The 22,806-nt window shown below is 50.8% G+C and overlaps 1 protein-coding gene across 1 annotated transcript in view; it reads left to right on the top strand.

Moving 5' to 3' along the window:
* Positions 1-10,857: 10,857 nt before the first annotated feature.
* Positions 10,858-22,806, top strand: part of LOC140378044 (interferon gamma receptor 1-like) — a 12,311-nt gene continuing 362 nt past the window's right edge. Inside the window, exons 1-3 of the mRNA XM_072463674.1 lie at positions 10,858-11,117; positions 18,298-18,418; positions 18,650-18,828. Of these exons, the coding sequence (XP_072319775.1) occupies positions 11,048-11,117; positions 18,298-18,418; positions 18,650-18,828 (370 nt within the window). The 5' untranslated portion in view covers positions 10,858-11,047. The remainder of the gene's footprint in view (positions 11,118-18,297; positions 18,419-18,649; positions 18,829-22,806) is intronic.

Below are 22,806 nucleotides of genomic sequence, written 5' to 3'. Positions count from 1 at the left end.
ATGTTGTTTTTATGTTGTTTTCATGTTGTTTTTATGTTGTTTTTATGTTGTTTTCATGTTGTTTTTATGTTGTTTTCATGTTGTTTTCATGTTGTTTTCATGTTGTTTTTATGTTGTTTTCATGTTGTTTTTATGTTGTTTTCATGTTGTTTTCATGTTGTTTTCATGTTGTTTTTATGTTGTTTTCATGTTGTTTTCATGTTGTTTTTATGTTGTTTTCATGTTGTTTTCATGTTGTTTTCATGTTGTTTTTATGTTGTTTTCATGTTGTTTTTATGTTGTTTTTATGTTGTTTTCATGTTGTTTTTATGTTGTTTTCATGTTGTTTTCATGTTGTTTTCATGTTGTTTTTATGTTGTTTTCATGTTGTTTTTATGTTGTTTTCATGTTGTTTTCATGTTGTTTTCATGTTGTTTTCATGTTGTTTTCATGTTGTTTTTATGTTGTTTTCATGTTGTTTTTATGTTGTTTTCATGTTGTTTTCATGTTGTTTTCATGTTGTTTTTATGTTGTTTTCATGTTGTTTTCATGTTGTTTTCATGTTGTTTTTATGTTGTTTTTATGTTGGCAAGACTTTCTGAACATGGATCATCTGCTCAAATGATTACTTTTCATGTCATTTGAGCTTTTTGTGTCAGTATTAATAACAACCACCTCGTCAGACGTTCAAAAGCAGGTGGAGGCACCGCAGCTAGGGGCACTGCAGGTGGAGGCACCGCAGGTGGAGGCACTGCAGGTGGAGGCACCGCAGCTAGGGGCACTGCAGGTGGAGACACCGCAGGTGGAGGCACTGCAGGTGGAGACACTGCAGGTGAAGACACTGCAGGTGGAGGCACCGCAGCTAGGGGCACTGCAGGTGGAGACACCGCAGGTGGAGGCACTGCAGGTGGAGACACTGCAGGTGAAGACACTGCAGCTAGGGGCACTGCAGGTGGAGGCACTGCAGGTGGAGACACTGCAGGTGGAGGCACTGCAGGTGGAGACACTGCAGGTGAAGACACTGCAGGTGGAGACACTGCAGCTAGGGGCACTGCAGGTGGAGACACTGCAGGTGAAGACACTGCAGCTAGGGGCACTGCAGGTGGAGGCACTGCAGGTGGAGACACTGCAGGTGGAGGCACTGCAGGTGGAGCTACTGCAGGTGGAGGCACTGCAGGTGGAGACACTGCAGGTGGAGGCACTGCAGGTGGAGCTACTGCAGGTGGAGGCACTGCAGGTGGAGACACTGCAGGTGGAGACACTGTAGGTGGAGGCACTGCAGGTGGAGCTACTGCAGGTGGAGGCACTGCAGGTGGAGCTATTGCAGGTGGAGGCACCGCAGGTGGAGGCGGCACCGCAAGTGGAGGCACTGCAGGTGGAGGCACTGCAGGTGGAGCTACTGCAGGTGGAGACACTGCAGGTGGAGACACTGCAGGTGGAGACACTGCTGGTGGAGGCACTGCAGGTGGAGCTACTGCAGGTGGAGGCACTGCAGGTGGAGGCACTGCAGGTGGAGACACTGCTGGTGGAGGCACTGCAGGTGGAGCTACTGCAGGTGGAGGCACCGCAGGTGGAGGCACTGCAGGTGGAGCTACTGCAGGTGGAGGCACTGCAGGTGGAGACAGCAGCAAATTGTTCAAAATGAGCGAGAGACGATCAACCAGAAGCTAAACAAAAATGAGCTGTGGTCATTGGATTGGCCGGAGCTGAGTCTGTCGCCTCCATCAGGTCCGGCTCCGTCAGGTCCGGCTCCGTCAGGTCCGGCTCCGTCGGGTCCGGATCCGTCGGGTCCGGCTCCGTCGGGTCCGGATCCGTCAGGTCAGGCTCCGTCAGGTCAGGCTCCGTCAGGTCCGGCTCCGTCGGGTCCGGATCCGTCAAGTCAGGCTCCGTCAGGTCCGGCTCCGTCAGGTCAGGCTCCGTCAGGTCCGGCTCCGTCAGGTCCGGCTCCGTCAGGTCAGGCTCCGTCAGGTCCGGCTCCGTCAGGTCCGGCTCCGTCAGGTCAGGCTCCGTCAGGTCCGGCTCCGTCAGGTCCGGCTCCGTCAGGTCCGGCTCCGTCAGGTCCGGCTCCGTCAGGTCAGGCTCCGTCAGGTCCGGCTCCGTCAGGTCCGGCTCCGTCGATGAAGCAGACAAGAAGAAACTGGAGCCTTTTCTCTTGGAAGCGTCACAGTTTCGGCCTGTGTCCTGCCGCCTGACTCCTGCACTGGTCAAGAATATACCGCAAAAGAACAAAGTCTACAGCCGGGTCAAGTGCCTCGACATCGCAGACTGGACAAGAAGATCAGGGGCCAGTTTATTGTGGGGCCATAAACCAGCACCAGTGAAGCTCCTGAGCACTGGCCCCGCCCCTCTGAATGCAGATTTTGAAGCTGATGTGGAGAAATGTCTCAATGTTGAGCTCATGATTCTTCTGAAACACCCAAAGTCAGTCTAGACCTGCTTTGTCTCGTTAGGCTCCTCATCTCAACCATCATCCTAACCCTGTCCTAACCCTGTCCTAACCCTGTCCTAACCATCATCCTAACCCTGTCCTAACCCTGTCCTAACCATCATCCTAACCCTGTCCTAACCCTGTCCTAACCATCATCCTAACCCTGTCCTAACCCTGTCCTAACCATCATCCTAACCCTGTCCTAACCCTGTCCTAACCATCATCCTAACCCTGACCTAACCCTGTCCTAACCATTATCCTAACCCTGTCCTAACCCTGTCCTAACCATCATCCTAACCCTGTCCTAACCCTGTCCTAACCATCATCCTAACCCTGACCTAACCCTGTCCTAACCATCATCCTAACCCTGACCTAACCCTGTCCTAACCATCATCCTAACCCTGTCCTAACCCTGTCCTAACCATCATCCTAACCCTGTCCTAACCATCATCCTAACCCTGACCTAACCCTGTCCTAACCATCATCCTAACCCTGACCTAACCCTGTCCTAACCCTGTCCTAACCCTGTCCTAACCATCATCCTAACCCTGTCCTAACCCTGTCCTAACCCTGTCATTCTCCTTCTTGTGTTTGTGTGGGAGATTAGTGCTGCTTTTGGACTAGCACTAGCATTAGCATTGGCTGCTAACGACCTGAAACCAACAGTCTGGAGTGACCTCTGGCCCCTCCTGACCACAGTCACACGTTTATGATCAAACAGGTTCTTTGGGGGCGTGACAGAGAGAGAATCCACGTCCACAGTGAACATGCGGCTTTTGTCCTCAAGATGGCAGTAGCAACGAGTCACTTCAGACACACACTTACTCCTGGCCCTGAGAAAGACTGAAGGATGTTGTTTCATATTAACCTTATTTAATTCATTATTTAAAGGCGTAATGGACGATTTTCGGCGATTTGAGAACGCAGGCGGAAGTGCACATGCCACTCCCCCGTGCGCATGCCACTCCCCTGTGCGCATGCCACTCCCCCGTGCGCATGCCACTCCCCCGTGCACATGCCACTCCCCCGTGTTCATGCCACTCCCCCGTGCACATGCCACTCCCCCGTGCGCATGCCACTCCCCCGTGCGCATGCCACTCCCCTGTGCGCATGCCACTCCCCCGTGCGCATGCCACTCCCCCGTGCACATGCCACTCCCCCGTGCTCATGCCACTCCCCCGTGCACATGCCACTCCCCCGTGCACATGCCACTCCCCCGTGTTCATGCCACTCCCCCGTGCACATGCCACTCCCCCGTGCTCATGCCACTCCCCCGTGCACATGCCACTCCCCCGTGCACATGCCACTCCCCCGTGTTCATGCCACTCCCCCGTGCACATGCCACTCCCCCGTGCTCATGCCACGCCCCCGTGTGGACTGATACAACACACACGTGCGTTTGTTTATTAGTGCGACGGATCACATCGCATCTCTCGTCTCCCGTAGATTTCTGTCCACTTCTGCGTCAGCTCGAACTGTCTTTCTCCGTCTTCATTTTGCCCCGTACACTGAGGGAACTATATTATGATAGATCCATGCGCTTAGACACGTGGAAACGTGGGGACGAACAGCACGCGGCTGCAGGTGAGCGATAGGTGCGTTTTATGATTGACACGTGGCAGGACAAATGATTTATCCACGCCACGAGGAAATATGATAAAAAAAAAATGCTGAAAAAAATCGTCCATTCCACCTTTAAGTAATAAAACATGCGAGTTTGAAGTCCTCAGACACGTTTCCTCTGCTTCGCCTCTCAGCCTGATTCAGAAGCATCGGCCACACCTCTTTAGTTATTAGAGTTGATTAAATGTACAGAGGATTAGCCACAGGCGCGGTCAGTCAGGTGTGGCTGATGTTTGACCTGGTTCATGGTTCACATCTCTGTAAGAACTGGATCTATCCACATGAAATAAAAACTAGCACAAAGTTCAGCACAATTTTTGTGAAGTGCTGATATTATTCGCACTGGTGTGATCGTGATTGTTTGTGGCCGATTAAAAAACATAACACAAGATGAAGATTTAAGTGATTCAATATCAGTGTATAGAACAAACATGTTTTGTCTGACCATACATTTGAATTCATCCAAATTCATCTGGAGTCGTCTGGCTTCATCAGGAGTCATCATGAGTCATCTTGTGATGTCACAAAGTGACACAAAGTGACGTCATTTCCGGTGAGTGTGTCGCGTTTTCAGAGCTGTTCGTTCTTAGAGCCTTTTACCGATTAATCCACGAATTATACACACTATTTACGCATCATATACACGAAAGTGAACGTTTGATTTCTCCGCAAACAATCCGGAGCCTCAAGCCGCTCGCTTTTCAGTATTTCGTGGATTAAAAAGCCCTCCTCACTCTCTAGCTCCAGCCTGAACTAGCCTAGCTCAGCCTAGCCGCTAGCGTCATGGCTGGATCTACCTTTACCTGTTTGAGCTGTCATATGTCGAGTCAGAACCCTGGCTCCTTCTCTGATGATAGGTGCGTGAAGTGCAGTGTAGTGGTAGTTTTGGTTGCCAGGGTTACGGAGTTAGAAGCGCGGATCCGCTGTTTAGAGGAGCTAAAGTCCAGTTATAGTTCGGTTTTAGCGCGAGGGCTACCGGACCGCGCTGCAGGGCGTAGCATTAGCATTAGCAGTAGCAGTAAGGCCGAGCTCAGCCCCTCAGCGTCTCCCGTGCAGCCGGGACTAGACCAGGAACAGAATAGGGACCAATTTGTGACAGTTCGGAGGGGACAAGGCGCTAAACGCCGAACCTCAGAGCGCCGTGAGCTTCACGTCTATAATAGGTTTTCTCCCCTCAGCGATCACACGCCCGCTGAACACACGAGAGAAACTCTTGTAATCGGGAGTTCTATTGTTAGAGACGTGAAGCTGCCAGCTGCTAGCGTTAGGTGTTACCCGGGGGCCAGAATGGGTGACATCGAAGGAAACCTTAGGATCTTAAAGCAGAGTAGGACCCGTTTCCGGAGAGTCGTGATTCACGCAGGCGGTAACGACGCCCGGCGGAGACAATCAGAGGTGCTCAAAGTTCAAGTAGCCGCGGTGTGTGACCTAGCGAAGTCGATGTCGGACACTGTAATATTTTCTGGTCCCCTGCCCAATCGGATCAAAGCTGAATTGTACAGCCGTCTCTCAGCATTCAACAACTGGTTATCCAGATGGTGCCCTCAAAACAACGTTGTCTTTATTGATAACTGGAGTGCGTTTTGGGGAAAGCCCGGGCTCATACGCAGGGATGGCATCCATCCGACTTCGGAGGGTACATCCCTATTAGTTCGGAATTTGACCGATAGTCTTAGTCGTGTTAAGTGACCATCTAGGGATGAGCCCCAGGTGCAGAGCAGCAGTTTAAGACGCTCCTCTGTCGCTGAACTCTCGCCCGTTCTGTTACATGTGAAGTGTTCAGATTCAAGACAGATAGAGACTGTGTGTGTCCCTCGTGTCCCTCGTACAAATAATGCCAAAAAGTCACAAAATAACAATCACAAATGACACAAATATACAAATGAATAAACACGTAAAATGTGGACTGCTAAACATTAGAGCAATTTCCTCCAAATCGCTCTTAGTTAATGAATTAATTAGTGACTATAACATAGATCTTCTAGCTCTAACTGAAACGTGGCTTCAACAAGACGACTACGTCAGACTAAATGAGTCCACCCCACCCACCCATGTTAACCCCACCCACCCATGTTAACTTTCAGACCGCCAGGAGCACAGGCCGAGGTGGTGGTGTGGCAGTGATCTCACACTCAAGCCTACTCATGAGCCCTAAAACAATGCATTTCACTCATTTGAAAGCCTTATGCTGTCAATCACATGTCCAAATATGAAAAACCAAAAAGGAGTTTTGTTCATAGTTATCTACCGACCCCCTGGTCCCTACTCAGAGTTTTTAACAGAGTTTTCTGACTTTATATCAAATTTAGTGTTGTTCTGGGATAAAATAGTTATAGTTGGAGACTTTAATATCCACGTGAACATGAGTGATGACGCTCTCAGTAATGCCTTCAGCGCCTTGTTAGACAGCATTGGTTTCACTCAGAATGTAAATAAACCGACTCACACTCACAAGAACACTCTGGATCTTGTCCTAACGTATGGAACAGAGATTAGTGACCTCATTGTCCTCCCTCAAAACCCTATATTGTCAGATCATTTCCTAATTACCTTTAAGTTTATTCTTAAAGATCATCCAGTCCCACAAAATAAAGTTATAATGAAAAGGACAATATCTGAAAAATCTATCTCAAAATTCAAAGAAATAATAGAGCCAATATTCAGTGACATGTCATGTGATCATGTCATGTGATCCTGTCATGTGATCCTGCTGAGAACAGCTTTAGTCCCAGTTTAAGTGATCAATTTGTCGACTTGACCATGAATTCTCTGAAGTCTGCTCTTGACGTTGTCGCGCCGTTAAAACAGAAGGTCATTAGGCCAAAGCGCGCCTCCCCATGGTACAACCAAGAACTGCGTTCACATAAACAAAGAGTTAGAAAGTTAGAGGGATTATTTCGTCGCTCTCACACCGAAGAATCCCTAAAAGCATGGAAAAGTTGCCTGCTGTCCTATAAGCAGGCTCTGCGTAAGGCCCAAACCAGATATTATTCAAATCTAATAGAAGTCAACAAAAGTAACACTAAATTACTTTTCAGCACTGTAGCTAGGCTAACAAACTGTCACAGTGCAGTAGAGCCCTCAATCCCAGCTACACTTAGCTCTGATGATTTCCTCCTATTTTTTAACAATAAAATAAAAACAATCAGAGATAAATTAGATGAAATTACCCCCGCTATTAGCCCTGAACTAGCCCAAGCTGTAAATCTAACGTCCCATATAAATCCACCTGTAAACTTAGAAAGGTTCACAGCTGTTGATCAAGCAGAGATAACTTCAGCCATTATGTCCTCTAAAAGCTCCACTTGTGTCCTAGACCCCATTCCAAGCTCCTCAAAGACATTCTCCCCCTAATTATAGACCCTATTCTTAATATAATAAATATTTCACTCCAAAGTGGCTATGTTCCACAGTCCTTCAAACATGCAGTCATTAAACCTCTTCTGAAAAAGCCTAATCTAGATCCCGACCTATTGGTAAACTACAGACCTATTTCAAATCTTCCCTTCGTCTCTAAAATCCTTGAAAAAGTTGTAGTAAAACAGCTTTGTCGCCACCTGCAGGACAATAACTTATTTGAAGTTTTCCAGTCAGGGTTCAGAGCCCACCACAGCACTGAAACTGCACTAGTTAAAGTCACAAATGATTTGTTATTAGCCGCTGACGATGGACTGGTCTCAATCCTGGTTCTGTTGGACCTCAGCGCAGCGTTTGACACCATCGACCACAACATTCTACTGCAGAGGTTAGAATGTGATGTAGGTGTTGGAGGAACAGCCCTCAGCTGGTTTAAATCCTATCTATCTGATAGGTTCCAATTTGTTAATGTAAACCAGAGCTCCTCACCATGCTCTAAAGTAATTTACGGTGTGCCACAGGGTTCGGTACTCGGTCCAATTCTGTTTACTCTTTATATGCTGCCATTAGGCAACATTATCAGAAAGCATGGCATTAACTTCCACTGCTATGCAGACGACACTCAGCTGTATTTATCAATGAAACCTGATCAGAGCGATCAAGTAGACAGACTTAGTACTTGTGTGAAGGAGATAAAAACCTGGATGACACTAAACTACCTGCTTCTTAACCCTGAAAAAACCGAGGTCATTGTGCTGGTCCTAAGCATCTACGAGATGCTCTATCTGAGCAGATAGTCACACTGGACAATGTCAGTGTAGCCTCCAGTTCTACTGTAAGAAACCTTGGAGTCTTATTTGACCAGGAGCTCTCATTTAAAGCTCATATAAATCAAGCTTGTAAAACAGCCTATTTCCATTTGCGCAACAAGAGCCAAAATCAGAAGAATCCTGCCTAAAAGTGATGCTGAAAAACTTATCCATGCATTTGTAACGACTAGATTAGACTACTGTAACTCCCTGCTTGCAGCGTGTCCTAAAAGCTCCATAAAAAGCTTTCAACTGGTTCAAAATGCAGCAGCAAGATTACTAACAGGAACAAAAAGAAGAGAGCACATTACGCCGGTGCTGAAGTCTCTTCACTGGCTCCTGTCGAGTCTAGAATCAAATTCAAAATTCTACTCTTGACCTACAAAGCCATAAATGACATGGCCCCATCCTACCTCAAAGATGCTATAGAACCATATCATCCAAACAGAGCTCTTCGCTCTCAGAATGCCGGCCTTCTGGTGGTGCCAAGAGTCTCTAAAAGTACTGTAGGAGGTAGAGCGTTTAGCTACCAAGCTCCTGTGTTATGGAATCAGCTCCCGACCCATGTTAAATATGCTGACACAGTCTCTTCATTTAAGTCCAGGATTAAAACGTTCCTCTTCGAAATCGCTTATGGTCAGACTAGTTAGGAACAGAAACATAAACCCACAGCTTTAGCTACGCTGCCCTAGGAGTAACTATGCTGGGGGAAGTATGACAGCTTGAGCACTATCCTCTTCTTCTTCTACTACTTATGCTATCAAACAATATTTATTTTTTGATTCCACTTGCAAACTGTTCACCGCCTTCTTTTTCTTTCTCTCACTCCTGAGGACCTGTGGACCCAGATGCCCCTCTCCTGGTGAAGTGGTCCCTGCCCTGTGTGGACGGTCCCTCATCTGCCTGAAGAGTGGGTCCAGTTCGCCTCAGTCGGTCCCTCATCTGCCTGAAGAGTGGGTCCAGTTCGCCTCAGTCGGTCCCTCATCTGCCTGAAGAGTGGGTCCAGCTCGCCTCAGTCGGTCCCTCATCTGCCTGAAGAGTGGGTCCAGCTCCAGTCTCCCTCGTGTCCGTCTGTGAGAGTCGGATCTCTCCTTCACTGGAACTCCTCCAGGTTTCTACGCTTTTTTCCCAAAGAGGTTTTTTTTGTAGTTTTTCCTGGCCGAGAAGGAGAGTCTAAGGACAGAGGACTCTGGGACATCGTCCCTCGCCACCACAGACATTGTCTGACTCCATCGCCACCACAGAAATTGTTGATTCATTTCTCCCTGTGGCCCTCAGAGGCAACTGTTGTGATTTTGGGCCTTACAAAATAAATTGATTTGATTTGATTTGACCAGCAGGGGCATACACCACTTGAAAAGAGGCTGTGAAGGACATTGGGCTGAACATGGTGGTGCTTTGAGCTTAAGTCATAGAGTTATAAACTGTTTACTGCTCCTCATACAATGTGAAAGTATTTATACTATTACACCAAATGACCTGTAGAGGGCGCACCTGTCCTGGTGTCACCTGTAAGGGCGCACCTGTCCTGGTGTCCCCTGTAGAGGGCGCACCTGTCCTGGTGTCCCCTGTAGAGGGCGCACCTGTCCTGGTGTCACCTGTAGAGGGCGCACCTGTCCTGGTGTCACCTGTAGAGGGCGCACCTGTCCTGGTGTCCCCTGTAGAGGGCGCACCTGTCCTGGTGTCACCTGTAGAGGGCGCACCTGTCCTGGTGTCCCCTGTAGAGGGCGCACCTGTCCTGGTGTCACCTGTAGAGGGCGCACCTGTCCTGGTGTCCCCTGTAGAGGGCGCACCTGTCCTGGTGTCACCTGTAGAGGGCGCACCTGTCCTGGTGTCCCCTGTAGAGGGCGCACCTGTCCTGTTGTCACCTGTAGAGGGCGCACCTGTCCTGGTGTCCCCTGTAGAGGGCGCACCTGTCCTGGTGTCACCTGTAGAGGGCGCACCTGTCCTGGTGTCACCTGTAGAGGGCGCACCTGTCCTGGTGTCCCCTGTAGAGGGCGCACCTGTCCTGGTGTCCCCTGTAGAGGGCGCACCTGTCCTGGTGTCCCCTGTAGAGGGCGCACCTGTCCTGGTGTCACCTGTAGAGGGCGCACCTGTCCTGGTGTCAGGCTGTGGTGAGCCTGATGGACCTGTACCAGAAGTATAAATGGAAACTTAAATTTAGATGTTGTTCTCCTTCATTTTGGCAATTATTATGAATAATGAACCTTGGAGATCGGGCCATACATCGTCAGCCTAATGTTAAAATAAAAATGTTAAATACTTATCTTGGCGAGCATTTATACTTATTCTGACACTATAGGGTGATACACTATATTCCAGCAGTGACCCAGCAATTTATTGGGTTGTTTTTGTGGCTTTTTGTGGCCATTTTTTTTTTTGCATTGTTTGGGCTACTAAACTATCTTTAAGGACGTTCAGCGACAAACGACAAACATGGCAGATTTCTATGGCAACAGACGTTTTTTGACATTCCATATATATATGTATATATATATACACATATACATATACATTTTTTGTTTTTGTATTCTACTTGAAAGTTTGAATTAAAAAAACAAAACAACAACACAATTTTATTGTGAAACGGTTTCCGGCGAGTTGATTCTCTGTACTTCCGCTCACGAGCCCAGGTGAGTCACTTTCTCAGGTGAACTTTGACGCAAGCAGATCACGGGAATTGTATCGGATTATGAACAAAATGTGACATTTCTAGACCCCGTTCTAACGGCTCATGTCACGTGTTAAAGCTGCGTTTGCGTCGGAACCTGACACGTTATTATTTTATTTAATTTAATAAATGTAAATAAATCATCGACGGAGTCGACTTCAGCGGCTCGGACCCGGAAACATGCGGCCGCCGTGGGCTGCGGTGGCGGCGGTGTGCGCGGTGGTGCTCGGTGTCCCGGTGCTCGTCCACGGTGAGTCCGGACTTCACGATTATTGCCACGGTTACGGGGGGGGGCGTGGTTACCGGGGTTACCGGGGCCCGTGGTTACCCCCGTGGTTACCGGGGTTACCGGGGTTACCGGGGCCCGTGGTGGTCCAGGGTTTGACTGTGGAGCGTGTTTAAAAACGGTTTGATGAAACTCTTCATCTCTTCATAAGATTTAAACTGTATTTATCCAAGTCCTTTTAGCCCAGCAGTGTTTACATGTTGTTTATAAATACAAACGGTAAAGGAGACAATACAAACAAGTAAATAAACTTTATGTTTTAAGTAAAATATAGTATTTGTATTTTTCAGTATATTTTTACTTTCATTTGCCAGTGAAACGAGTTTAGTTCTTATTTCCAGTCCAGCAGCAGCGTTCTGAGAATGTTCTAAGGGATTATAAGGTTTATTATGTTTATGTAATAATATAATAATATATAATATAATATAATATAAACATGATAATGGCGAGGAGTCTTTAAAGCTGCAACGATTCATCAAAACAATCACGACTAATCAACTGTTTTAATACTGTTTGATGATGTCGTTGGTTCTGGACTGAACTCTAAAACAAACAGAAGACGTCTTTATTACACAATAATAATCTTTATTCATAAATATTTTCTACAAGTCGCCATGTTTCAGCCTTTATTCGGTCTGTGATTAGTCGACGACGACAACAACGAGCTCCATAAACGTTTGTTTGTTCATTTTTTATCAGAGAAATGTGAAGGTGCCGAGGCTTTAAACGAAGAATACTTTCTGTGTCAATACAAAACATTTAATTGTGCTTTTAGTGATTTTGAAGATGTTCCCTGCGTTGCCCCGCTTTGGCCCCGCTTTGGCCCCGCTTTGGCCCCGCTTTGGCCCCGCTTTGGCCCCGCTTTGGCCCCTCTTTGGCCCCTCTTTGGCCCCTCTTTGGCCCCGATTTGGCCCTGTTTTGGCCCTGTTTTGGCCCCGCTTTGGCCTCGCTTTGGCCCCGCTATGGCCCTCCGTTGGCCCTGTTATGGCCTCACTTTGGCCCCCCCGTTATGGCCCCGTTATGGCTCTGTTTTGGCCCCTCTTTGGCCCCTCTTTGGCCCCTCTTTGGCCCCGCTTTGGCCCCTCTTTGGCCCCCCCGTTATGGCCCCGCTTTGGCCGGGTTCAGGCCTGCGGTTGTAAATGGCAGTAAATCAAAGGTCGATGTCTCGTTTGCTGAAGGAGGCGACGCTCTGAAAACACTGATTAAACTCTCAGATTGACACAAACGACTCTGTCACTGTCGTGTGGATAACGGCTTTCGTCACATTATCTTTATCTGCTGTGTCAGGATTTGTTTGTTTGTTTGTTTGTTTGTTTGTTTGTGACTATAAAGAGGTCGAACACAAGACAAACGTCCAGTGACAGTGTGTTTATTTCTACTTGACTTCAACTTCTGCCTCAAGAGTTTCTTTAGTGACTTGCTCGTTTCAGAAGTGAGAATTGTCTCAGTTGAATTGTTTTAGTTCAGTGGGGCCCAATATGTCGATCTCAGAGGCCATGAGGGCCGATCCCGCCGAAGAGCCGAGAAACGCAGAGGAAGGAGACAGAGTCGAGGCAAGAAGCAGGAGGAGGAAGTTCTGGTTAAGCTCAATCATTTATTGCAGTTGTGGTCAGTGTATTTATTTTCAAAATTCTCAGCTGTATTAAATGGTTTTTAGAAAGTGTTAGCGGTCACCTCCAGAGTCTCGCTCTAAAACCTACAAACCAAATTAGAAATCTGGGGGTAATAATGGACTCAGACTTGAACTTTAATAGCCACGTCAAATCAATAACATCAGCAGCTTTTTACCATCTAAAAAACATTGCCAAAATCAAAAATATAGTGTCAAAACCAGATTTAGAGAGACTTATCCATGCGTTTGTCTCCAGTAGATTAGACTACTGTAACGGCCTGCTCACTGGCCTCTCCAAACGAGCTGTAAAACAGCTGCAGTACATCCAGAACGCTGCTGCTCGGGTCCTGACTAGAACCAGGAAGTATGATCACATTAGTCCTGTTCTCAGGTCTCTGCACTGGCTCCCTGTGGCTCAGAGAATATACTTTAAAGCAGCTCTGCTTGTGTACAAGTCTCTCCATGGCCTAGCACCAAAGTACATCTTGGATATGTTAGTGCCATATGAACCATCTCGGACTCTGAGGACCTCAGGGACCGGCCTCCTGCTGGTGCCCAGAGTCAGGACAAAACATGGGGAATCTGCGTTTCAGTTTTATGCAGCTAAAATCTGGAACAGTCTTCCTGAAGATGTGAGACAGGCTTCTACTCTGACAATGTTCAAATCTAAGCTAAAAACAGTTTTGTTTAGCTGCGCATATGACTGAAAGGATTTTTTCTTTGCACTCTTCTCTTTTGTTTGTGATTTTATTAGTTTAGAAAATCAGTTGGATTGATAATTTTTAATTTAGTTAATTTTATTGTATTTCTGTAATTTCTTTGTGATTTGAATGCATTTTTCCTGCTGTGAAGCACTTTGAATTGCCTTGTGTATGAAATGTGCTCTACAAATAAACTTGCCTTGCCTTGCCTTTTATATTTCACATCTGTATATGTTATATTTGGCTCTTAATGAACACCTACATCGTGTTTCTACAGCCTAATTATGGTTAAACAAAAATAAAACCTGTTTAATACTGACAATAAAAATAATACTATAGGAGGGGGCGCTAACGTGCTCCAATTGTCCTTTTATTACATCTACTGAATCTGTGACGCTGTCACATCTTCTCCCCTTTGTTTTACCATCAAAAAACAATTTTATTTTGAATTCTTGGCAAAATGTGCGGCTTTGCCGCACAGACACCGTGACTCTTTGAATGAAAATGTGGATAACTTTTACCCCTGAAGATGAGTCTCACCAAATTTCAGGTTAAAGGCGGTATGGACGATTTTTCGGCGATTTGAGAACGCAGGCGGAAGTGCACATGCCACTCCCCCGTGCACATGCCACTCCCCCGTGCACATGCCACTCCCCCGTGCACATGCCACTCCCCCGTGCACATGCCACTCCCCCGTGCTCATGCCACTCCCCCGTGCACATGCCACTCCCCCGTGCACATGCCACTCCCCCGTGCTCATGCCACTCCCCCGTGCACATGCCACTCCCCCGTGCACATGCCACTCCCCCGTGCTCATGCCACTCCCCCGTGAACATGCCACTCCCCCGTGCTCATGCCACTCCCCCGTGCACATGCCACTCCCCCGTGCACATGCCACTCCCCCGTGCTCATGCCACTCCCCCGTGCTCATGCCACTCCCCCGTGCACATGCCACTCCCCCGTGCTCATGCCACTCCCCCGTGCTCATGCCACTCCCCCGTGCACATGCCACTCCCCCGTGCTCATGCCACTCCCCCGTGCTCATGCCACTCCCCCGTGCTCATGCCACTCCCCCGTGCTCATGCCACTCCCCCGTGTACATGCCACTCCCCCGTGCACATGCCACTCCCCCGTGCTCATGCCACTCCCCCGTGCACATGCCACTCCCCCGTGCACATGCCACTCCCCCGTGCTCATGCCACTCCCCCGTGAACATGCCACTCCCCCGTGCTCATGCCACTCCCCCGTGCACATGCCACTCCCCCGTGCACATGCCACTCCCCCGTGCTCATGCCACTCCCCCGTGCTCATGCCACTCCCCCGTGCTCATGCCACTCCCCCGTGAACATGCCACTCCCCCGTGCACATGCCACTCCCCCGTGCTCATGCCACTCCCCCGTGCACATGCCACTCCCCCGTGCTCATGCCACTCCCCCGTGCTCATGCCACTCCCCCGTGCTCATGCCACTCCCCCGTGAACATGCCACTCCCCCGTGCTCATGCCACTCCCCCGTGCACATGCCACTCCCCCGTGCTCATGCCACTCCCCCGTGCTCATGCCACTCCCCCGTGAACATGCCACTCCCCCGTGCTCATGCCACTCCCCCGTGCACATGCCACTCCCCCGTGCTCATGCCACTCCCCCGTGCTCATGCCACTCCCCCGTGTACATGCCACTCCCCCGTGCACATGCCACTCCCCCGTGCACATGCCACTCCCCCGTGCACATGCCACTCCCCCGTGCACATGCCACTCCCCCGTGCACATGCCACTCGCATCTCTCGTCTCCCGTAGATTTCTGTCCACTTCTGCGTCAGCTCGAACTGTCTTTCTCCGTCTTCATTTTGCCCCGTACACTGAGAGAACTATATTATGATAGATCCATGCGCTTAGACACGCGGAAACGTGGGGACAAGCCTGACGCGGCTGCAGGTGAGCGATAGGTGTGTTTTATGATTGATACGTGGCAGGACTAATGATTTATCCACGCCACGAGGAAATATGATAAAAAATTTGCTGAAAAAAATCGTCCATACCACCTTTAATATGGCAGAAGCTCTAGGAGGAGTTTGTGAAAGTACAAAGTGTAAACATCTGTGTTCTGGCGATTTCCCCACTGGAATAACATGGGAGGTTTGGTCAGCAAAGCCGTAACAATTATGACATTGACCTTTTTGATGGGATGCCAAAATTTAGTTCTGAAATTCAAGCTACAGTTTGTGGCTTCGCCGCTCAGAGACTGTGACAGGGTCAATGTAATTTAAATAACTTTTGATGTCCCACTCCTCAGTACCGTTTTTACTAAATTTCAGCTTTTTAGGGCCAACGCCCTGGGAGGAGTTTGGAAAAGTACGACGTTTGGAAAAACTCCTGAGTCATGCTTAGCCATGTTTGAACCAATATGGCCGACATTTGGTTGCGCGGACGGCGTTGCCGTAAAAATATGTTTTACTTCTCTTGTCACCATCGACCTCTGCGCCAAATTTCATGATTCTACAATCATTGGGTCATTTCCTATCTCAATGCATTTTTGGTACATTTGGGGGCGCTGAACGTTCACGGGGTGAAAAATAGAGGGGTTTGTCCCGAGAAGAAAGAAATAATAATATTCCGATGCGAAAACAATGTTTCCCATTTTTCAAATATAAGAAACGATACATTTTCGGAAATGGTGTGGGTCCCCGGTCACTGACGGGTACTTTTGTTAATTTTGAGTGGGCTTCGCCCACTTTGTGTTTTTGGCCCTCTAAACAGTAATAATGTTCAATTTTTACATTACATGTTTATCTGCACGGAACATGCAAGAGATGGAGCGTATTCATGAGCTACTTAGTGTAAATGAGTGCTTTTATAAGGGGATGATGACCGCCCCATATAAAGTGCTCGTTTAGTGCGCACTTTTGCACGGGCTTCGCCCGTTTACATCGGTAATGTTCCATTTTCCTACTACTAATTAGTCTGCACGGGGCGTGCGTGAGTGAAGGAGTGCGTTAGTGAGTGTTTGGAAGTGGGCGAGCGCTTCGTGCTTCGCACAGCCTTACGGAGCTAATAGGTCTCTCGCCAGCTTGTGGCGCTCGGGCCTAATTATACAATAAGTTAGATCTATAGTAGATCTTCAGCTTTGTGGAATATAAAAGTAGAAGGTGTGGGCCCCGGTTCAGTGGAACAATAGTAGCGTGTTGGTGATTGTTGTTGCCGTGGTGAATGTTGTCATCCTTCTTTAATGATTAAGCGGTGAAGTATGTCCTGATGAGGAAATGGCTTCAGAACCACACCTCGTTCTGCCCAAGACACAAGAATAACACGTTCTTCTTCTTCCTGCAGCGTTTGTCCTCATCTTGTCGCTGGGCGTGGCCAAAGAATCTGTGTTTTGGAAAGAGAAATCCAAAATGTGGAAAATCTACATCGAGATATCGAATCCTTAAAAGTCTCGTGATTAAATGCCCAAACTAGAGGGAACTACTTAGACCATGATCCTTTGCTTCTAAACGCACTGTCAACTCGAGAACATGAACTACACACTCGATACTATGCTATACTACAATGCTATGTTACTAGCGTTAGCCGCTAACCTTAGCTTGAGTCACCATCACACGCTAAAAGTTGAACAATCCAGAGTTTTTGTTGTTTCACTTGTGGTTATTATTAGTCTCTAAATGTGTGTGTCATTTTGACCAATATTTATGACAATAATTATATATATATATATATATATATATATATAATTTTTTTTTAAATACTATTTTAGTCTATTATAGTCTGCTAATGGAGCAGGACTGTGGGGCGAAGGACGGGTCCGGGGACGAGGCTGGACATTCGGACACAGCCCCTGTGTTTTCAACGGCATGTCGCACACTGATGACATCACAGAGGGATTCAGCCCTACTTCCTGTCATTTGAAACTCTTCTTTTCCCAAAGTTCTTCACAAACTGCAACTAACGGAAGTAAAATCGTGATAAACATTTACCAAACGAAGTCGAAATGAGAACTTTGATTTAGACTTGAACAATCTCGACTTTGGTGTTGAATAACGGCGCCTCTTTCTGAGGAGAACAAACGTCACTTTAGTTTGTTTACGCAGACAGAGACGACGTCGAGCTTTGTGCCAGTTTTGGTTTCACGCGGACTCAGTAATCCCAGGGTCATGAACTCTGACCTGCTCCAGTTCTAACCGCGGCAAGACGATGTGTTCCCTGCAGGGGGCGCTCTCGCCGCTTCAGACCGTCTCACTGTGTGCGTTCTGACCGTGCGCGTTCTGACCGTGCGCGTTCTGACCGTGCGCGTTCTGACCGTGCGCGTTCTGACCGTGCGCGTTCTGACCGTGCGCGTTCTGACCGTGCGCGTTCTGACCGTGTGCGTTGTGTGTTCTGACCGTGTGCGTTGTGTGTTCTGACCGTGTGCGTTGTGTGTTCTGACCGTGTGTGTTGTGTGTTCTGACCGTGTGCGTTGTGTGTTCTGACCGTGTGTGTTGTGTGTTCTGACCGTGTGCGTTGTGTGTTCTGACCGTGTGTGTTGTGTGTTCTGACCGTGTGCGTTGTGTGTTCTGACCGTGTGCGTTGTGTGTTCTGACCGTGTGTGTTGTGTGTTCTGACCGTGTGTGTTGTGTGTTCTGACCGTGTGCGTTGTGTGTTCTGACCGTGTGTGTTGTGTGTTCTGACCGTGTGCGTTGTGTGTTCTGACCGTGTGCGTTGTGTGTTCTGACCGTGTGCGTTGTGTGTTCTGACCGTGTGCGTTGTGTGTTCTGACCGTGTGCGTTGTGTGTTCTGACCGTGTGCGTTGTGTGTTCTGACCGTGTGCGTTGTGTGTTCTGACCGTGTGCCTTCTCCTCAGGCCTGGTTGCTGCTCCAGAGAACGTGACGGTCCAGTGTTCTGACCACAAGCCTCGAGTCTTCTGGAACTACAGCTCTCGGGTTCCCACAGAGTTCACCGTCCAGTTCAGAGGCAGCGGAGAGTAAGATGACCACTGCAAACCACCGCCATTTTAACCATTATTTCTGAAACACCAAGAGTCCAAATCCCCAAAAGTCACGTTTTAGTCTCGGTTTAGGCCTGGGTTTAGACCCGGGTTTGGACTGGGTTTAGACCGGGTTTGGACTGGGTTTAGACCGGGTTTGGACTGGGTTTAGACCGAGTTTGGACCGGGTTTAGACCCGGGTTTGGACTGTTGTCTCTTTGTTTCCAGACACCCTTCTGAGAACAAGACTGTGGATCATGAGTTGGATCTCAGGGACTTGGTGTGGCGCAGCCAGAAGCAGATGTTAGATTATATGTTCATCTACATCACGGCAGGTCAAAGGTCAAACCAATCGACACGAAGCCCCTCCTTCAGCTACAACAAGTACAAAACTGCGGACGTCAAATGTGAGTAAAGCACCACGCAGTGAGTGACGCGCAGAGAGTGACGCGCAGTGAGTGACGCGCAGTGAGTGACGCGCAGAGAGTGACGCGCAGAGAGTGACGCGCAGTGAGTGACGCGCAGTGAGTGACGCGCAGAGAGTGACGCGCAGAGAGTGACGCGCAGAGAGTGACGCGCAGAGAGTGACGCGCAGTGAGTGACGCGCAGTGAGTGACGCGCAGAGAGTGACGCGCAGAGAGTGACGCGCAGTGAGTGACGCGCAGAGAGTGACGCGCAGAGAGTGACGCGCAGAGAGTGACGCGCAGAGAGTGACACGCAGAGAGTGACGCGCAGTGAGTGACGCGCAGAGAGTGACGCGCAGAGAGTGACGCGCAGTGAGTGACGCGCAGTGAGTGACGCGCAGAGAGTGACGCGCAGTGAGTGACGCGCAGAGAGTGACGCGCAGAGAGTGACGCGCAGAGAGTGACGCGCAGTGAGTGACGCGCAGTGAGTGACGCGCAGTGAGTGACGCGCAGTGAGTGACGCGCAGAGAGTGACGCGCAGAGAGTGACGCGCAGTGAGTGACGCGCAGAGAGTGACGCGCAGAGAGTGACGCGCAGACGCGCAGAGAGTGACGCGCAGTGAGTGACGCGCAGTGAGTGACGCGCAGTGAGTGACGCGCAGAGAGTGACGCGCAGAGAGTGACGCGCAGTGAGTGACGCGCAGAGAGTGACGCGCAGAGAGTGACGCGCAGTGAGTGACGCGCAGAGAGTGACGCGCAGAGAGTGACGCGCAGAGAGTGACGCGCAGAGAGTGACGCGCAGAGAGTGACGCGCAGAGAGTGACGCGCAGAGAGTGACGCGCAGAGTGACATGCAGTGACAGAGTGACGCGCAGAGTGACGCGCAGTGACAGAGTGACGCGCAGAGTGACGCGCAGTGACAGAGTGACGCGCAGAGTGACGCGCAGTGACAGAGTGACGCGCAGAGTGACGCGCAGTGACAGAGTGACGCGCAGAGTGACGCGCAGTGACAGAGTGACGCGCAGAGTGACGCGCAGTGACAGAGTGACGCGCAGAGTGACATGCAGTGACAGAGTGACGCGCAGAGTGACGCGCAGTGACAGAGTGACGCGCAGAGTGACGCGCAGAGTGACGCGCAGTGAGTGACGCGCAGAGAGTGACGCGCAGAGAGTGACGCGCAGAGAGTGACGCGCAGAGTGTTGGCAGTGAGTGACGCGCAGAGAGTGACGCGCAGAGAGTGTTGGCAGAGAGTGACGCGCAGAGAGTGACGCGCAGAGAGTGACGCGCAGAGAGTGACGCGCAGAGAGTGACGCGCAGAGAGTGACGCGCAGAGAGTGACGCGCAGAGTGACATGCAGTGACAGAGTGACACGCAGAGTGACGCGCAGTGACAGAGTGACGCGCAGAGTGACGCGCAGAGTGACGCGCAGTGAGTGACGCGCAGTGAGTGACGCGCAGAGAGTGACGCGCAGAGAGTGACGCGCAGTGAGTGACGCGCAGTGAGTGACGCGCAGAGAGTGACGCGCAGTGAGTGACGCGCAGAGAGTGACGCGCAGAGAGTGACGCGCAGTGAGTGACGCGCAGTGAGTGACGCGCAGAGAGTGACGCGCAGTGAGTGACGCGCAGAGAGTGACGCGCAGAGAGTGACGCGCAGTGAGTGACGCGCAGAGAGTGACGCGCAGAGAGTGACGCGCAGTGAGTGACGCGCAGAGAGTGACGCGCAGAGAGTGACGCGCAGAGAGTGACGCGCAGTGAGTGACGCGCAGAGAGTGACGCGCAGAGAGTGACGCGCAGTGAGTGACGCGCAGTGAGTGACGCGCAGTGAGTGACGCGCAGAGAGTGACGCGCAGTGAGTGACGCGCAGAGAGTGACGCGCAGAGAGTGACGCGCAGTGAGTGACGCGCAGTGAGTGACGCGCAGAGAGTGACGCGCAGAGAGTGACGCGCAGTGAGTGACGCGCAGTGAGTGACGCGCAGTGAGTGACGCGCAGAGAGTGACGCGCAGAGAGTGACGCGCAGTGAGTGACGCGCAGAGAGTGACGCGCAGAGAGTGACGCGCAGTGAGTGACGCGCAGAGAGTGACGCGCAGAGAGTGACGCGCAGAGAGTGACGCGCAGAGAGTGACGCGCAGAGAGTGACGCGCAGAGAGTGACGCGCAGAGAGTGACGCGCAGAGTGACATGCAGTGACAGAGTGACGCGCAGAGTGACGCGCAGTGACAGAGTGACGCGCAGAGTGACGCGCAGTGACAGAGTGACGCGCAGAGTGACGCGCAGTGACAGAGTGACGCGCAGAGTGACGCGCAGTGACAGAGTGACGCGCAGAGTGACGCGCAGTGACAGAGTGACGCGCAGAGTGACGCGCAGTGACAGAGTGACGCGCAGAGTGACGCGCAGTGACAGAGTGACGCGCAGAGTGACGCGCAGTGACAGAGTGACGCGCAGAGTGACGCGCAGTGACAGAGTGACGCGCAGAGTGACGCGCAGTGACAGAGTGACGCGCAGAGTGACGCGCAGTGAGTGACGCGCAGTGAGTGACGCGCAGAGAGTGACGCGCAGAGAGTGACGCGCAGAGAGTGACGCGCAGAGTGTTGGCAGTGAGTGACGCGCAGAGAGTGACGCGCAGAGAGTGTTGGCAGAGAGTGACGCGCAGAGAGTGACGCGCAGAGAGTGACGCGCAGAGAGTGACGCGCAGAGAGTGACGCGCAGAGAGTGACGCGCAGAGAGTGACGCGCAGAGTGACATGCAGTGACAGAGTGACACGCAGAGTGACGCGCAGTGACAGAGTGACGCGCAGAGTGACGCGCAGAGTGACGCGCAGTGAGTGACGCGCAGTGAGTGACGCGCAGAGTGACATGCAGTGACAGAGTGACACGCAGAGTGACGCGCAGTGACAGAGTGACGCGCAGAGTGACGCGCAGAGTGACGCGCAGTGAGTGACGCGCAGTGAGTGACGCGCAGTGAGTGACGCGCAGTGAGTGACGCGCAGAGAGTGACGCGCAGAGAGTGTTGGCAGAGAGTGACGCGCAGAGAGTGACGCGCAGAGAGTGACGCGCAGAGAGTGACGCGCAGAGAGTGACGCGCAGAGAGTGACGCGCAGAGAGTGACGCGCAGAGTGACATGCAGTGACAGAGTGACGCGCAGAGTGACGCGCAGTGACAGAGTGACGCGCAGAGTGACGCGCAGAGTGACGCGCAGTGAGTGACGCGCAGTGAGTGACGCGCAGTGAGTGACGCGCAGAGAGTGACGCGCAGAGAGTGACGCGCAGTGAGTGACGCGCAGTGAGTGACGCGCAGAGAGTGACGCGCAGAGAGTGACGCGCAGAGAGTGACGCGCAGAGAGTGACGCGCAGAGAGTGACGCGCAGAGAGTGACGCGCAGAGAGTGACGCGCAGAGAGTGACGCGCAGTGACAGAGTGACGCGCAGAGTGACGCGCAGTGACAGAGTGACGCGCAGAGTGACGCGCAGTGACAGAGTGACGCGCAGAGTGACATGCAGTGACAGAGTGACGCGCAGAGTGACATGCAGTGACAGAGTGACGCGCAGAGTGACATGCAGTGACAGAGTGACGCGCAGAGTGACATGCAGTGACAGAGTGACGCGCAGAGTGACATGCAGTGACAGAGTGACGCGCAGAGTGACGCGCAGTGACAGAGTGACGCGCAGAGTGACATGCAGTGACAGAGTGACGCGCAGAGTGACGCGCAGTGACAGAGTGACGCGCAGAGTGACACGCAGTGACAGAGTGACGCGCAGAGTGACGCGCAGTGACAGAGTGACGCGCAGAGTGACGCGCAGAGTGACGCGCAGAGTGACGCGCAGAGTGACGCGCAGTGAGTGACGCGCAGTGAGTGACGCGCAGTGAGTGACGCGCAGTGAGTGACGCGCAGTGAGTGACGCGCAGTGAGTGACGCGCAGTGAGTGGCGCGCAGAGTGAACGATCCGAGTAACACGCAGAGAACACGCATAGAACAATCAGAGTAACGC

The sequence above is a fragment of the Eucyclogobius newberryi genome, unplaced genomic scaffold (genome assembly GCF_026437365.1).
Source record: "Eucyclogobius newberryi isolate DKJ021-1_F unplaced genomic scaffold, fEucNew1.0.hap1 SCAF_4, whole genome shotgun sequence".
NCBI classification, from domain to species: Eukaryota; Metazoa; Chordata; class Actinopteri; order Gobiiformes; family Gobiidae; genus Eucyclogobius; species Eucyclogobius newberryi.
Note: the sequence above shows the minus strand (reverse complement) of the source record. Positions and strands in the feature narration are given on the sequence as shown.